Source organism: Suncus etruscus, chromosome X, assembly GCF_024139225.1.
Source record: "Suncus etruscus isolate mSunEtr1 chromosome X, mSunEtr1.pri.cur, whole genome shotgun sequence".
Classification (NCBI taxonomy): Eukaryota; Metazoa; Chordata; class Mammalia; order Eulipotyphla; family Soricidae; genus Suncus; species Suncus etruscus.
In genome coordinates this window covers 116,652,643-116,670,013 of record NC_064868.1, presented here as the reverse complement: position 1 = coordinate 116,670,013, position 17,371 = coordinate 116,652,643, and the positions used below count along the sequence as shown (strand labels likewise).

The following is a 17,371-nucleotide window of genomic DNA, read 5'->3' as shown; positions in this document are numbered from 1 at the left end:
TTTAGTAAGATCACCCCCTTTTTAAGCTAAGAAATACAAGAATATACTAAAAGATGTGTGTGGCAGTTGTCATTTTTTAATTGAAATTTATTTAGAAAAATGTGAGAGGAAAATGGGAGAAGTACGAGTTTGAGAGAGAGCACTTGGGCTTTTCAAGAGTAGAAATAAGCAAAGCAGCAGAGACAAAGAAGCAAGATGCTGTTCAAGGGGGAACATGGACTTGAAGAACAAGCCAATGATGTAAATGCTTATGGTTGATGTCTATAGTTACTATACCTTCACCGCCACCACCAAAGTGCTCAAAACTCTTCCCCATGGACCTTACCTTATAGTCCTCAGTCAATGGCTTTATCTAGTCCCTCCTCTTTCCTTCCGATTTGACTCCAAGTCAACCATTTTCTAACATTCACTATTTTTTGTGAGATAAATAAGAAGTCATGATGCCTATCTTTCAAGAGCTCATGATCTACTTGAGGGGAGACAGACTCTAGGGTTAAAGACCACTAAAGGAGGTGTAAAGAAAGGGCTAGAGAAACAAAAAACTTCAATTTTGCATTCAGATCCTTGACTCTGCTACTTAAAAACTAAATGACCTTGGCTTAGTCCTTTCATCTTCTGTGTATCAGTTTCCTTATCTAAAAAATATGAGCCATAAAGGTGCCATCATGCAGAGATGCTGGGACTACTGACACATTCACACTGGCACTGCAATTTGTGTTCAATAAGCCATATCCAAAGATGATGGTAGGGTTAGATGGTGGTAGGAATCAACTTGTTTAAGGGGACAACATATGTGGTGTGGCTTGAAGAGGAAGGCTGTTAAATAATTTCTAGCTCTAAGATTTCATGGGGGGATGAGTGCTTTTAAGATATATTCAAGGGCTCAGAGATAACACAGTGGCATTTGCCTTGCAAGCAGCCGATCCAGGACCAAAGGTGGTTGGTTCGAATCCCGGTGTCCCATATGGTCCCCTGTGCCTACCAGGAGCTATTTCTGAGCAGACAGCCAGGAGTAACCCCTGAGCACTGCCGGGTGTGGCCCAAAAACCAAAAAAAAAAGATATACTTAAGAGATAAAGAAGGTTCACCTTTTTGGGCCACACTCTGTGACACTCAGGGGTTACTCCTGGCTATGCACTCAGAAATTGCTCCTGGCTCAGGGGACCATATGGGATGCCGGGACCCAGGTCCATCTTGGGTCAGCCATGTTCAAGGCAAATGCCCTAATGCTGTACTATTGCTTCAGCCCCAGAAATCTCTTGAATTAAAGAGTCCCATACATTTCTGGCTCAACAGGTCAGAAAAGGAATTGTAGACCTGTATTCACAAAGCTAGATGAGAATATAAGTCCATTCTCTGTCACAAAGAATATGAATTATTTTCTAGGAAGTGTAGGTAGATGAAATCAATGACAGAGAATTCAAAGATTATAGACAGGGGCTGGTCAGATAATATAGCAAATAAAGTGCTTACCTTATATGACAGCCTGGGTTTGATTTTCTTTTTTTTTTGCCCTTTATCAAAGATTAATTGATTGTGTGTATGGAGGTCATTTTCGGAATAGTTAAGTCTATTCCATTGATCTGAGGGTCTGCCTTTATTCCAATAGCAAGCTGTTTTAATGACTATTGCTTTATAATACAATTTAAATCTAACAAAACAAAATCTGGGTTTTGATTTTCAAGATCGCAATGAGCCTGAGTCCCAGTAAGAGTGATTCCTGATTACAGAGCTAGATATAAGCCCTGAGCACAGCCACTTGTGGAAAAAAAAGGATGGTTGATCGTGTGGATGGTTGATGGTTGTGGAGGAAGGGTAGTTGAGCTGTACTTGCCAGGGCTTTTGGACTATTCTTGACTTTGTGCTCTGGAGTGCTCAAATGACTCCTGGTGGCGCCAGGGATGAACTGGGGCTGGCCTTATGCAAAGCAATCACCTTACTCCTAGTACTCTCTCTCTGACCCTGAATAAACAATTTAAGAATAGTAATGGGAGACCAGGGAAAGGCATCTGAGGAGAAATTTGAATGGTAAACTAGGCAGTCAATGTGGATTAGAACTATATGGCAGCTTTTCTAACATTCAAGTCTCATCTTTGTGGGGGTTGGGGATTTGGGCCACACCCAGCAATACTCAGGAGTTAGTCCTGGCTCTGTGCTCAGAAATTGCTCCGGCAGGCTCGGAGGACCATAAGGGATGATGGGGATCGAACTCAGGTCCTGCCCAGGTTGGCCAAGTGTAAGGCAAAAGCCCTACCACAGTGCTATTGCACCGGCCCCAAGTCTCAACTCTGAGTTATACTTAGTGAATAGACATTCACATTTTCCAGTGATCTTTTATTGTAGAAACATTTTCATTAGGAGGTAGACAAAATTTCTCCTTAACTCATAGAAATCACAATATCCTACTCCTTAGAGCTGCTCTTTCTATTTCCTGAACATTCACATCAGCCACAGCTCCACTGGTTTGATCAAAGTCTTTCGATGTGAAGCTGAAGTCACACTGAGCTAGTGAAGGGTTTGATTCTTTTAATGATTTCTGTTTCTCTCTCCCACTATTCCACAGAAAATGATAGACTTTTCAGTGAATGGAGCCTTCCAGGAAATGGGGCTTTAACTCCTGGCTGCTGTGCTGAAAGAAAAACAGGCTGGTATGGGTCCTAACAGCACATCTGCTGCAATGATGGTCAAACAAAACAAAACAAAACAAAACCAAACCCCAAACAAACAAACCTCTATGCTTGATCAGGTGCTCAACTCCACCTTGTGGGTTGCTTGGGAAACACATTTAGAGATTTTAAGCTCTTGGTTTTTGATCAAAGGTTGGAGAAGGGTCCCTCCGTGCATTTTCAGCATCATTGGCCATCTCAGGCATTAGTTATTATTTTATTTTTTAAGGCCTCCATAGTAGAAGAAAGGACACCGGAACTCTTCTGGAATTGGAATATGTGTTGAATATTAGAAGCTAATAAATTACTGAAACCAGGTGTGTTCCTTTGACAACTTGAATTAAAAAAATTCAGTTCAGACAGTATGATGAGCACCTCTCTCTATATTTTGGAAATGGTCTAATCTAATAATTGCTCCTTCCCTCGTCTGATTTGGAAAAATAAAATAATTTTTCTTTGTAGCTTTTGGGTCACACCCGGCGGCGCTCAAGGGTTACTCTTGACTCTACACCCAGAAATCGCTCCTGGTAGGCAGGGTGGACCATATGGGACGCTGGGATTCGAACCACCATCTGTCCGTGGTCGGCTGTGTGCTCGGGAAATGCCCTACCAGTGTGCTATCTCTCTGGCCCTTTTATTTTTATTTTTTTGGTTTTTGGGCCACATCTGGTGATGCTCAGGTGTTCTCCTGGCTAAGCGCTCAGAAATCGCTCCTGGTTTGGGGGACCATATGGGACGCTGGGAGATGGAACTGTGGTCCGTCCTAGGCTAGCACAAGCAAGGCAAACAAACGCCTTACCCCTTGTGCCACCGCTCCGTGCGCACCCCCCTTTATTTTAGCTTTGAAGCTACACCTGGTGGTGCTTGGGGCTATTCCTAGTGTGGTTCTCAGGACAGCTCCTGGCAGTGCTTGGATGGTCACGAGACAAATCTATCCCCTGGGCTCCAGTATTTACTCAATGTACTGAGTTATTTCCTTGGATCTGTTTTGAAATTTTAAATGCTCAGGCACTGTTAACACATTTAAGTAGAGTGCAAAAAGCGCAAAGGTTCAAATAACCCACATTTTTCATTGTTCTAGATAACCAAAATCTTGAAGACTAGTAATTTGTTTCAAGTGACAATTAGGGGCCAGAGTGATAGCACAGTGGTAAGGCGTTTGCCATGCATGCAGCCAACCTGAGACGAACCCGGCTTCGATCCCTGGCATCCCATATGGTCCCCTGAGCCTGCCAGGAGCTGTTTCTGAGCACAGAGCCAGGAGGAACTCCTGAGTGCTGCCGGGTGTGGCCCAAAATCAAAAGAAACAAAAAAATCAGTGCAGAATCTTAAAATGTTTTGCTATGCTCATTCTTGTTCTATCTCTAAACATACTTGAATTGTTGTGTTTTAGTTTTCAGGCTGTTGCTGATCTATCTGAATTAGACTTCTTTGGGGTGTTCATTAAAATCCATTTTTAGAGTTAGAGGGTTAGTACAGCAGGTAGGGTGCTTTTCTTGCATGTGGCTAACTTGGATTCGATCCCAGGCACCTTATTATCCCCAGAACCCTGCTAGGAGTAGTCCCTGAGCACAGACGTAAGTAGTAAGCCCTGACCATAAATGGGTGTGGCACAACAACCCAAATAAATAAGTAACAATAGGATAAAATGTATGATCTGACAAAAAGCACAAGAGGAAAGTGCTTGCTTTGCAGGAACTGCACATGGTCCCCCAGGAACACCAGAAATGACCCCTGAGCACAGTCACAAATCACCCCTGAACACCACTCAGCATGGCCCACAAATAGACAAGAATCCAGGTTCAGCACAAAATCTTTTTGAATCAAAGATTAGTGTGTGGTAAAAAAAATATAGGTTCCTGTGTCCCACTAGCAACACCAAATCAGAAATCTCTGGGTAGAGGCAAGAGTACCCCATTTTTCACAGGTTTACCAGGCTATTCTTAGGCACCTAGTGGAAAAACCCTGGTTTAATTAGCATTTGCATAGGAATTGTTAATCACTAACCTACAGGATTAGCACCAAGAAGCCCTTTTGTCATCAACCTGGGCTCCGAGGAATGGACCATTTCTGAGCCTGGAGCTGTTTGCTGTTTTGGGACAAGATGTAATTTATATCCTCAAATGGATTTTCCTGCTTTTCCAAGGGACATCATCCCCTTTTCTATCTAGAATTAAACTCGATTTTAAAGAAACAATCATGGGAACTCTGAGAGCATACTTTTGAAGGGTTAGAATCTAACGTTAGAGAATGAGGCACCTTTATTTAAAATTTTTTGGGGGACCACACCCTGCAGCACTCAGGGGTTACTCCTGGCTCTGCTCTCAGAAATCACTCCTGGCAGGCTCAGCGGACCATATAGGATGCCGGGGATTGAACCCAGGTCTGTTCCAGGTCGGCTGCATGCAAGTCAAATGCTGTACTTCTGTGAGGCACCTTATTTTTCATTTTAATCAGTGAGGGATGGCTCTCCTAGGAATGCTTCCCTATTAAATCCTATGAAGCACACACACTCTTCAGGTACTCCAGGAACAGCCACCCGGCACCCTCCTGCCTTTATTACTGTAATCCAACCTCACCACCCACAGTCAACTCTACAAAGAAGGTTCATGGCTATCATCGATGGAACAGAGGTTCTAACTCCGAAATGATATGCCAAATACCCCCAAGAGTCTGAGTTTTAACGTGAGCCTTTTGCTCACGAGTCAGGATGGTTTTACTCATTTATCGCAGCTACCCCAAACACACAAAGTCACGAAGACCCTTTACATGGTTTTCCCAGCCACCAAAATGCAATCTTACCCCTCTTTTCCTCTCCCTTCATCTGTTTGTGTTTAAAAATAAAATCGAATTCTGCCCATGATGGTTTTGGGGGGCCTGGTAACAGAAAGTGGACTGAGCGAATCCTCACATCTTATGTTTCTGTGGGACACTCGTCCTTGGTTGGGGCAAGAGCTGGAAGGAAATCCTTCCATATCTACAGGCAACTATGCCCTCCCTCTTTCCTCAGCAGGTGGGGTGCTGGTTACTCAGGCCCCTTCTTGAGCTAGCTGACTGCAGAGCCGGTGACCTTGGTAACAGGCTTCAGGAGTGCCCACTCATATGAAAGACATTTATTTTCCTCCCTTTTTTCTCACTTTCTCTCCCTAACACCCACTTTTCCCAGAGAAAAAGTAGGGAGAGGTGAATTCTTTGGTGTCTAAAAAGAAAAATAAAGACCAAAGACCCAGGGCTGGTGAGGTGGTGCTAAAGGTAAGGTGTCTGCCTTGCAAGCGCTAGCCAAGGAACGGACCACAGTTCGGTCCCCCGGCGTCCCATATGGTCCCCCCAAGCCAGGGGCGATTTATGAGCGCATAGCCAGGAGTAACCCCTGAGCATCAAACGTGTGTGGCCCAAAAAACAAAACAAAACAAAACAAAAGACCAAAGACCCATTGAGAAAATGTCTGCAATGTAGCAATGGCAAATTAATCACATCCCGGATATTCAAAATAGGACCAAAACTTTGGGATCACGTTTTGGCGTGGGATTCAATTACAGATTGTGTGGCTCTAAGTGAGGTTTGGCTGGCTTCATTTTTTTCTTCTCTTTGCTTCAAGGTTTACTGACGTTTATTGAGAAGGAAAAATACTACGAATTTTAAATATATACTAGGTCAGCCCTCTCCAAAGGAGACTGCATACCGTCCTTGGGGTGGATCAACCAATCCACCAAGGTCTGGATATTCATGATCCATTTTTAATATCTCTAAAACAGAAAGAAGAGGGTGTCACAGAGTTAGGACAGTGGGTAGGGTGCTTGCCTTGCACACAGCTGACACGAGCTTGGTCCTTGGCTTCCCATATGTTCCCCCTAGAACCACCAAGTATGATTCCTGAGTGGAGAGTCTGGAGTAACCCCTGAACATCGCAAGGTGTGGTCCCAAAACAAAACAAAAAGAAAAGGGGAAAAAAGGAAGTTCAGAGATTCGAGTTAAAAGACTGTCATGGGGCGCCCTCTGATGGCACAAATATCAGATGACAGACAAGGTGAGTTACCCTTTGGGAGGAGGGCAAGTTCCAGGCAGCAAAGGGCTGACAGTGGGGGCATTTTCCGGGTGCCCGGATGGCACGATCTATTTTTAACTAACCACTCCTGATCCAATGGACAAGTGGTTTGGAAAGAAGCCGGCTAAGAAACCACGAAGTGAAGATGACCCTAAGGCTGAAAGCAAGCAACAAGAAAACAGTAATTGTTACTGCGTTCTTTCTCAGAGTGAGCCACCAAGGGAGATGGTCTTTAAAAAACAATGACATCGGGGGCCGGGTGGTGGCGCTAGAGGTAAGGTGCCTGCCTTGCCTGCGCTAGCCTAGGACGGACTGCGGTTCGATCCCCCGGCGTCCCATATGGTCTCCCAAGCCAGGAGCGACTTCTGAGCGCATAGCCAGGAGTAACCCCTGAGCATCACCGGGTGTGGCCCAAAAACCAAACAAACAAACAAACAAACAAAAAAAAACAATGACATCTAGAGATTCAGAGCACGGACTCAACAGTAACGAAAACATGAGATCTAAGCTGCAACCCCTGAAATTTGTGATGTACTTTTCAATGTGTCAGGCATGTTGGAGGCGTGGCAGACGATGAGGGAAATACGGGTGGTGGGATTGGTGGTGAAGTGTTAGTTATCTAAAGCTCAACTCCCAATAATTCTATAAGTCGCAGTTCTTTGAACAAATCATTTTTAAAATGTTATTTATAATTAAAAATGAAAAATCATGATATCAACGAGGACAGTGTGAGCCCATCTGAGAAGTCAACCCCACCCCGATACTGCAAATAAGCATGGCGAGTTACTAATTAATTTAGTATCATTAAAGATTTCACACAAAGTACCTATCCTTTTGAGAGATATGACTGTCCTTAAGAAGATATCAACAATTGCTTATTCTGTTCGATCTGATATTTGAGTTTCCCATTTTCCTAAGTTTTCTGAACAGTGTATATATATATATATATATAGTAGGAGTAAATAAGCCATATAATTGATTTTTTTCTGGATGAGATAGTATAGCACCCTTGGAGATGAGTGTCATACTACAAGAGGGAGGAGAGGACTCATATTTCAGAGAACAAGTAGCCTCTGTTCCGTGGAAGAGGGGCAAGGTCTTTGAGTAAGTTTCCCTTTGCTGGTTAGAGACATCCTAGCCAGAAAACCTAGGAGCTGAAGTGTGATGGCTTGCTAGTGAGGAAAGGAGATGAAATTCTTTGATTCTCCCTATGATTCCTAATCCACTACTCTTTTGCTGTCTGTTTTTTTATTTTGGGGGCGGGTCACCCAGTGATACTCAGTGGTTACTTCTGGCTCTGCACTCTGGAATCATTCCTGGCTTTGTTGTGGGATCAAACTGAAGTCTGATGAGCATAGGCAAGGCAAATGCCCTTCTATCTTACTGTCCTCTCAACTACTCTTCTTAAAAGACCCAATCTATGTGTGTGTAAGTCTAGAGTGATATAAAGAAGAAAACATTAGCCACTCAAAAACAATTACGAACTATTGGGCATTGAGCTCAAATTTCTGTAGCCACTGAACTAATGAGACCTATCTATGCCTTTAATACTTACAATCACTCCAGGGTAATAACCTCCGACGGTCACATTTTGGGTCCTGGTGGTCGCTGCAAGACCCACAGTGAGGATCAACACAGACACAATAAGCAGTGTCACTGTCACATAGATGGAGTTTCGTTTCCTCCGGTTGAAGGCCCCTAAAAACACAAGAGAAACTCAAAGTCCTCATTGTGCCAAAGAAGGAATGAACTGGAAAAAAATAAAAACCAGCCAGCCGGTAACTGAGATTATTTCAGGTGAGCAGAATTTAAAAAGGGGGGGATGAGTTTTAATTTCTTAGTCAGTAGGTACCTTGTCACAATAAAAACATCGTTCTTGTTCCAATTTGCAAATAAACAACAGAAGTCGGCATAACCGTTACATAAAAAACAAAACAAATGTTTGTGCTGTTGGCATTCTATATTAAAAAAGTGTCACAGTCACTTGGTAGCGTGCTTTTTTAGGGCAAATTACAAGGCATATGATAAATGGGAAGAGTACATGTGGCAATATTAAATGAAAATATGTCAGCGCCAATATGCTACTGAGGTTTCTTTACTACGCAGGAGATATGAAATTTCATTTGCAGTGTAAATAGCAGGACGAACGCAGGGTCTGAGACCTTTCTCCCATTTGATTTCTGACATTTCCCGCCTCGTGTATAAACTTTAAAATGGTGTGTTGGCAAGATTTGTCACATAACAAATGTGTGTAATAAAGTAAGTGTGTGGAGACCATTAGTCCAGCCCGATATGTCTCGGGGGAGGCAGATGGGGAAGATGATAACTTAGACACATTTAGGCTTATGTGAGGGGACATTAATATACATGCCGAAAAGGCAGTTCTACTCAGTGCTTATCAGACATGGGAGCACAAACCAATATAGATCTTTTTTTTTTCTCTGCCAAACAAGCTTATTAAGTCAGATAGGATAAATGGTATCTGGGCTCAATTTCCATTTCATTTCTCCCCTCCCCACGGTCCCCCCACAGGAACTGAGGCCCATTCAGTGCTCAGCATTTCCAGGATTGGGGTTGGCATGGGGAGGGGACCTCCGTAGGAAATGGCAGGGGACCAAGCATCTTTTTTTTCTTTTCAAAATATAGACATGGTGGTGGATGGGAGATGCTAAAACCATCAAGGTCTTTAGTGGCGGATAAAGCCTGGAGTTGCTTCCTGATGCAGTGGTCCCACTAGCAGGTTCCTCATCATTTCTGGGCCGAAAGAGGCCCTTTATGTGTGTTCAGATATCCCTGCCATTTTGCCAAGTCTCAGTCAGCAGCTGCGGCCTAAAGCACATATATATGGTTGAGGAAAGGGGATGACATGCAAAGTAGGGAGCCCCAAGAATACCAGGGGGTGGCATGAAGATGGGAAAAGACAGACCTTGTAACTCTCTGGTTTTCTCCAGTGCATGTGTGAGTAGGGGGGCACAGGAGTTGCCAGGGCAGGTGGAAGGGGCTTTTGGTCTCCCCTGATTAAACCATGGAAAATGGGGGCTCCTGAGTTTTCAGGGCCATTTCTAAGATGATTCTAGGATTTCTGTCAGACCTTTTTCTCTGGAAAAGGAGTAGAGGCCTGAGTTTGGCTTGGCACCTTTTATAATCCCTGGGGAGGACCAGGAAGGGTAGGTGAGAAAGGAGACATCTCTCCCTCCCGAAAGACAGCTTCACCTGAGGAGGCCATAATGAATTTGTGGGGGCAAGTTCTAGGTGCTGCAAATAGGGAGCTGAGACAGTGGGAAAGAATCAGTCAGGGGTCAGAGGTGGTGGAGGAGTTACGGTTCCAGTTGACCTGATACCTGTGTTCTCACCCTAAATAAGTTCCAAAATTAGGGTCCCTGTCAAATGCTTCCACTGAGGGGTTCTGAGGCAAACTCACCTACACCTCCATCCCTTTTCTCCTTTTCACCCCCACAATTTCTAATCCTCACCCACCCCAAATTGACCAAAGAGAGCATGGGAACCCCTAAAGGCCCCAAGGGTATCTTGGGGGCCCATCAAAGTGTTGCAACACCTCACAAGAAAAAAAAACTGTCCACCTCCAAAACTCAATGAGGTTGAGACAGGACAGTTCGCGTGGGCACAGTCTTCTAAGACATATATACTTTGCACTTGCTATTACTCACTGCTCCTTCCATGGCGTTCGGGTCTATTCACAGCTCTTGGGTCTCCTTTGCAAATACATAAAAGCACAAATGTGACTCAGCAAACCACATAGTGTCATTTGAAAATCTTAATTTTTTCTCTTCTTTTTATTAAGACCTGAAATGAAACCTTGTCCATAGAGAAACCCAGGCAAAGATATACTACAGGATCATGAGACTCCTGGCGTCTAGATCTTCTTATTTTGGAATAAAATTGTCCCCCAAAAATTCTTCCTTTACTGGATTGAATATGGAATCTTTTTCTGTTCCTGCATGCTCTACCTCACACCCTTCCATTGATCTAAACATCATAATGGCATCAAATGAAATGATTCCTTGTTTTTCTTGGGGAGGCTGGCAGTTTTCAAACAACCCAGCATGAATCCCTTTGGGAAAGCAACAACTCCATTCCTTTTCACTGTTGGTTTGACTAGTAAAATCCACAGCTACTTAGATCCAGGCACATCTAGTCTCTGAACCGATGTGGTCCTGACTCTTAAAAGGCATCCGCTGAGATATTGTTCTGGTGGTCTTATTGTAGAAGGGAGAAGAACGTTGTTTAGATTAAGGTAAATTAGTGGCCTGTCTTGGATGTTCCGGAGAATACGGGAACCTCTTATTTTTTTTTTTGTTTGGCAAATACAAATAATCTATAAGAAGAACCACAAAAAGCCTGACCCCTGGTGAGGTACTTAAATTAGGCAGCGGATCCTTGCAAACAGAACTCATTGCAGAATTTGATCCCTCGTGTGCAGTCAATACTTGTTGAATAAGAAAGCAGCGACGGCTCTGAATAGCTTCCCTTTGCAGCAGACATCGGAAAGAAATGGGTGAAAAAAAGGAGGGATTTCTTTTTTAAATGGGGGGTACACTGAGGGCTCCCGGTAAAGTACCCTCCCCGTCTGTGTACTGACTGCCTGTGTATTTCCATTGAAACCACGCCCCCAGCAACTAACCGCAGGACGAGACGGAACCCAAGGCCTTCGCAAAACCCGCTGCTCCCTTCCTCCCCGCAGCAGTCTCCCTGCGGAATAGCTGCAGCCCCCCTGCAGTGCCCCACCTCCACCCTGGCTTCGTGACGACCAGTAGGCTCAGCTCCACCAGGACCCAATGATTTGCTGTCTCCATCCTTCACACCTCTCCCTTGCCAGGGTCCCCTCCACCATCCCCGTCAAAGCCCCCACTGCACTGCAGTGTTTGCATCTCAGTTCCCCGCTAATTCGGCAATCACTAGGCAGTTATTTTTTCTGGATCCACTTCACTCAGCTCCAATTACTCATTATGTCATATTCCCTATATCTCTTACTCCCCAGATACATTTCCCCCTTGAGGAGGCAATGATGATGGTCATCATCATGTCATGGGAATGCTACCTGTCCTAAGACCCAGGAACCTAAGGGTTGCTTCCTGGAAGGTAAGATTTCTCGGGTCACTTGTGTTTTTTCTTCCCATCTTGTACATGGCTTACGGACCCCTTTGATGATGGAGTTAGTTGTGATCTCTACCAGAGTGCAGAAAAGGGGGGCGACCAGTTTTCAGTCCTGCACAGTATATTGCTCATGACTGATTAATTTTTGGAGCCAGTCTTTTCAAACTATTAGCATTGGCTTACTGAATCAGCTTTGCCACACAGGGAGGGTCCCCAGAAGTACTACCGTTGCATATTTTTGGAAACAAACAGGTGGCCATTGATGCCAAAGCCTCCAGATTTCCAATTTTCAAAAAAATCTCCTAAACGTGCTAAAATCCACCAAAATTGTGTCTTTGGCAATTGTTTGACCAGAGAGAGGCAAAGTCAAGGGCGAATTATTCTTGCAATTATTCTTGCAATCTTACCTGGGAAGTACCCTGCTGCAGTACCTTTTACTTAACGCCTGGAGGCGGTATTGCCAAAGGGGAGAAAAGGGTGGCGGCCAGGGGATGAGGGGGCGCTGGAGTCAAATGACCGACTCCTGATTGCCAAGTGCCCAGAATTTGTTTTGCTCCAGAATTACCCACGCCTCCCCAGGCAGTCAAGGCACCCTGGTGCATTGTACGCCTGTATTTAATATTTGATGATTTGGGGGCTACTCTTGTTAGTAGAGAGAATCCGCTCAGGAAGTCTGCCTTTGGGGACAGACAGCAACTCGAAACCCTTCCTCTACTGAACATCCCCACTCCTTGTCGCCATGCCAGGCAAGGTGGCTTTGCCAAAATTAAGAAGAGTCGCTCCTAAGTAGCAAGGTGCTGATTCAGGCTGGGGCTGGGAAGGACCAGCGCCAGGAAACTCCGGGAAGACACTCCTTGTCCAAACTGTGGAAACCCAGGATTACCCCTCGAATCGAATTTGCTACTGTTTTCCCTCTGAGGACGTCACCAAGCCGAATGTGTGGCATGGGCTTGAGCAACTATACGAGATCTAGCATTCTTTTTTCTGCAGTGTGGAGTCTGGGGGGGTAGAGTCCCCCTTGTTTTCTCCTTGTACAGACCCTTAAGGGAACGCATCATAAAGCGAGGGAGCCTTGGGAGTCCAAGAAAGAGAACTGTCTTCCTCTTGTTCTTCTCACACACACACACACACACACACACACACACACACACACACACACACACACACACACACACACACCCGCCCACTGAGCAGGGAGCTACACGTCAAGGCTCGAAGCAGGGGGTCACTAGGCTGTCCCCTTCCTGCAAAACAGCCAACTAGTCGAAGAGAAGTGGAGTTTGCAGGTGGCTGGGGGGTGCGGTGGAAATGTGTGCTGCGAAATCACCCCCCCCCCCACCTTGTGTGTCAGTGTCGTCGGGGAGATAGGAATGCTTTGGCGCCACAGCTGGCCAAGGTGAGAAGTGCGTGAGTGTGTGTGTGTGTGTGTGTGTGTGTGTGTGTGTGTGTGTGTGTGTGTGTGTGTCTCTGATGGGTAAGGGGAGACAATCTACTGTTTTTGGGTTCTGCATTTGAACCCGAGTCCTTAGGCTCCTTTGTACCACGTTGCAAATAACTAACCCCTCCCTCAACGTTAATATTAATAATAGTAAGGTAAATGCTTTTTTGCTGCGTGTGTTGTTGAAAAGACGGATCTTTGCATTCTTCCAGGAGGTAGCACTTACAAAGACACCCTCCTGTGAACGAATTCTGTCGAGACTGAGTCTTTAGGCTGCAGGAGGGGGCTCTTATGGAGAGTTCACCCCTCTTCCCACCCACCCCTGCCCCTCCAGATGTTCCCGCAGATTCTTCCGGCGAGAGCCTGAGCCGACTGCGTGGCAGGACTTCGGGGACTATAAAGTATGACGGAAAGAGAGAATGCGATGTGGTTAAAGTGCATCCGAGGTGACTTTTCAAATCGGGTGGGACTATGGCTTGACCATCCCCTCCCGCTCTCTGGGGTTCCAGTCTTTCTTCCGCCCAGTGAAATCATCGGGCTTGGGACGGTGCCTCCTCAGATGGCGGGGTCTGGGCTTATGTTTTGTTGGCACCTAACCAGGACGTCCCTGCCAGGAGCAACCAAACTGGGGCCTGGAGGGAGATCTGTTCCCTGGCATGATTTGGGGAGGTGAGGAAAGGTATGGAACCAAGGCAGGTTAGTGAGTTTTCCCTCCCCCCCTTCTTACCACCCACCCTGGGAGCAAAAAGAACCACTTGGGGAAGATGAGCAAATGAGCTCGATCGCTTATGTCGTGTTCTGGTCCCTGTCTTTTTTTTCCTTCAAAATTACGCACATTCCGTGCGTTTGAAGCAGGAGCGGCATCAAATTCAAGGAATGTGGGTCCTGTCACTGCAGACGGCAGAGCTGGCCAGTCTCGAATGATCCCTCAGCATGTCCCTCCCAAGGGCCCCCTTCCCATTTTCTGTTCCCCCATTTTCCATCCTCCAGAGTGGCTCCTCCAAGACCCCCCACTAATTAGATGCAAATCAAGCCCCCTGTGCAACCCCGAATTTCCACGGACCTTTTTCTATCGGGGCTGGCAGGGGGCGAGGTGCCCACTCGGGCTAATTTGCGCCCATTTGGAGCATCCACGAAGTGACGCGGACTTTTGGCCGAGCGGGAGCGTCGAATGCCAAGCGAAGTCGCGGGGTGCGGGCAAGTGTAGTGATTCCCCCAGATTGCTGAGATTTAGCGCCAGTCTGGGAGACACGCACACACCCGCAACAACTCGCGGGCCGGCCGGCTGGCACGCTACCGGGGCGCTCCGGGCCCCGCGCTGCGCCCCCACCCCCGCTGGGCCGCTCCCCGGAGCCTCTGCGGCTTCGTAACCCTAATGTGACGGAGCGGGCTCGGACCCGCACCCCGGTCCTCGCTCAAGCTCTCGGGGCGCGGGAGCCAGGGCCCTAGGAGACGCGGCTGGACTTACCCATGGAATCGGGCAGGGACATGTCGCTGGCCCGTTGCTGAGTCAGGGACTGATGCATGGTGCGAGCTGCCCGGTGGCCTCGGCCCCCCACGCTGCTTCTCGAGCCCCGGGCTCAGGGAGTCTGGCCGAGCATCGTACCCCGTGGGCTGCCGCTCCCCGTCTCTGCGAGAGCCGCTGCGAGACTGTCTCGGAGCTGCAGCCGACCCGAGCACCGCCTCGCCTCCCCCTCCCTCCCTCCCGCCCTCCCTCGGCTCCTGGAGGCAGCAGCATTGGCGGCCCAAGCTCCCGCGTGCGCTTGCGCAAGACCCCCCCTTCCCCCTCACCCCCCACATCCTAGTTAACCACCTCCCGGCCTCCCATGCCAGACAGGGAGCTGTTTGCGCCCCTTGGGGCTGGGCTGCACAGCGAAAGAGCAAGAGGCTACATAGAGCCCAGGGCCAAAGCAGCCTTCTCTCTCTCTTTCTCTTTCCCTCTTTCTCTCCTTTGCAGAAAGGGGCTGGAGTGGGCAAGTGGGTCTAGGACGTATGACTGGAGGGGAGCCAGAGCCAGAGGTGCAGAGCCTGGGGAACACACACACACACACACACACACACACACACACACACACACACACACACACACACGCGGTGTAGGTTTGGTTTTAGTACTTCCCCAATGACATAATTGAGCTGGAGATGATCCAGAGAAAGGCCACTCTGGAATCAGGGGGAGGGAAAGGGGCTGCCATATGAAGATAGATTAAACAAATGCAGACTCTTTAGTGGAGAAAGATGAAGGCTGGGAAGGGATGTGACCAGTGTTTAAAATCAAGGCCGAATTGGCAGCGGCGGGAGGGGGTGCAGAGGGGTGGGTGGGGGAGAGCAGTCACCAGATGGGAATATTCTAGAACCAACCATCCCCTGAGAACTACAAGAAGCTCTGCAAAAGCAACTAGGCTTTGGGTTCAAGGTGTTTTTATTTCTACAAAGGAACTAATAATTTCTCTCCATCATCTTTCTGGGGCTGAAGGTATCAATTACCCCACTCGAGAAACAGCCGCAGACCAGAGCTATAATTTTCTTCTTGTCCCCTAGCAGCTGCAGAGGTAGACTTGGAACCTCGGAATCTGTTTGTAGATTGTCCAGTCAGTGAGTCCTTCTATGGCAGCTGCAAAGGCATGTTCCTCTCTCTAGACTGCTGAAAATCTCAACCATTCACTAGGTCTACACATGTGACAGGACAACCACACAAGGTGCTTAGAGCAAGTAGGGAGAGGCAAAGCCCATTCCCTGGCTGACTGAGGGAAACTGGGGTGGAGCTAAGACTGTCCATGAATTTAGAGAATAGCCAAGTTGAACTGTAACCCATCCTTCCAGGACCCCATTTGAATATGAGATTCTGTGTGATGTGCCTGAGCTGGAGGAATGGCTCCCATGCCTCCTAACATGAGAAGAACATGATGAGGTATCTCAAGCATGTCCCCAACACATCTGCAGGGGCAGTTGAAAGTAACTAATAGCTGCCAGTCCCTGGGGAAAACTTTGCTTGATAGGTTTGGCATCCTAAGGCCTTACCCTCTCCAATAGACTTTATCCCACCTCAGATGGAGTGTCCATTCTGCTTGACAGGCTTCTTTTCAAGTACTTTGGTGATGACAAGGGACAACCTTCTGTAAATGTCCAGGGTCACTGCTCTCTAGGCAAGGTAATCAAAGGCCCTTGCCCTGTCTCAGATTTCAAAGGAAGAAAAGGTGCTTCTGGAAAGTATAAAAAGAACCCCCATGTAAAGAACATGGGCACCTGGGGCCAGAGAGATAGCACAGCAGTAGGGCATTTGCCTTGCATGCAGTTAACCCAGGAGGGTCCCGGTTCTATTCCAGGCATCCCATATGGTCCCCGAGCCTGCCAGGGGCAATTTCTAAGTACAGACCCAGGAGCAACTCTTGGTGTGCCCCCAAATCAATCAATCAATAGAGGAGTTTAAAAAAAGAACATGGGCACCTCAGAGACTAGGGAGCAGTCATATACATTATCTACTGGGGTTTTGACACCTGTGATCTGGACTAAAGAGACAGTGCAGGGACTAAAGTGCGGGCCTGACATATGCAGCCAACTTTAGTTTGATCGCCAACCTCCACCACTGAGCACAGAGCCAGAAGTAGCTCCTGAGCGCAGCCTGGTAGAATCGACAGCCTTCTCCACTACAGTGAGTCTATGATCTTCATTCTCGACAGAGATAAAATAGTCCCCATTGAGAGATAGGACATGGGTAAAAAGCACATTGCCTTGCATGCAGCCAACCTTGGTTCAATCCCGGACACTCCATGGGTCCCCAGAGCCCCATCAGGAATAACCTTTAATCCCTGAGAACTTCTAAGATGTGGCCCCAAATACCTCAAACCCCCCCCCCCCACAATGATAGATGGGTGCATCAACAGCATGCTGGCCTTTAGTCATTGTGCATCAGTTTCAGAAAGGCTGAGAAACACTATCATTTCTATCTCCCTACATCATTGGTCTTTTTTTTTTTTTTGGTTTTTGGGCCACACCCGGTAACGCTCAGGGGTTACTCCTGGCTATGCGCTCAGAAGTTGCTCCTGGCTTGGGGGACCATATGGGACACCGGGGGATCGAACCGCGGTCCGTCCAAGACTAGCGCAA

The 17,371-nt window shown here is 47.0% G+C and overlaps 1 protein-coding gene across 2 annotated transcripts in view; it reads right to left on the bottom strand.

The window, feature by feature from the left end:
• TMEM255A (transmembrane protein 255A) overlaps nucleotides 1-14,945 on the bottom strand; it is an 85,399-nt gene extending 70,454 nt beyond the window's left edge. For both annotated transcript variants that reach the window (XM_049767602.1, XM_049767603.1), the window contains exons 1-2: nucleotides 14,733-14,945; nucleotides 8,267-8,409 (exon numbers count right to left, since the gene is read on the bottom strand). In XM_049767602.1, the coding sequence (XP_049623559.1) occupies nucleotides 8,267-8,409; nucleotides 14,733-14,790 (201 nt within the window). In that variant the 5' untranslated portion in view covers nucleotides 14,791-14,945. The remainder of the gene's footprint in view (nucleotides 1-8,266; nucleotides 8,410-14,732) is intronic.
• Nucleotides 14,946-17,371: the final 2,426 nt, after the last annotated feature.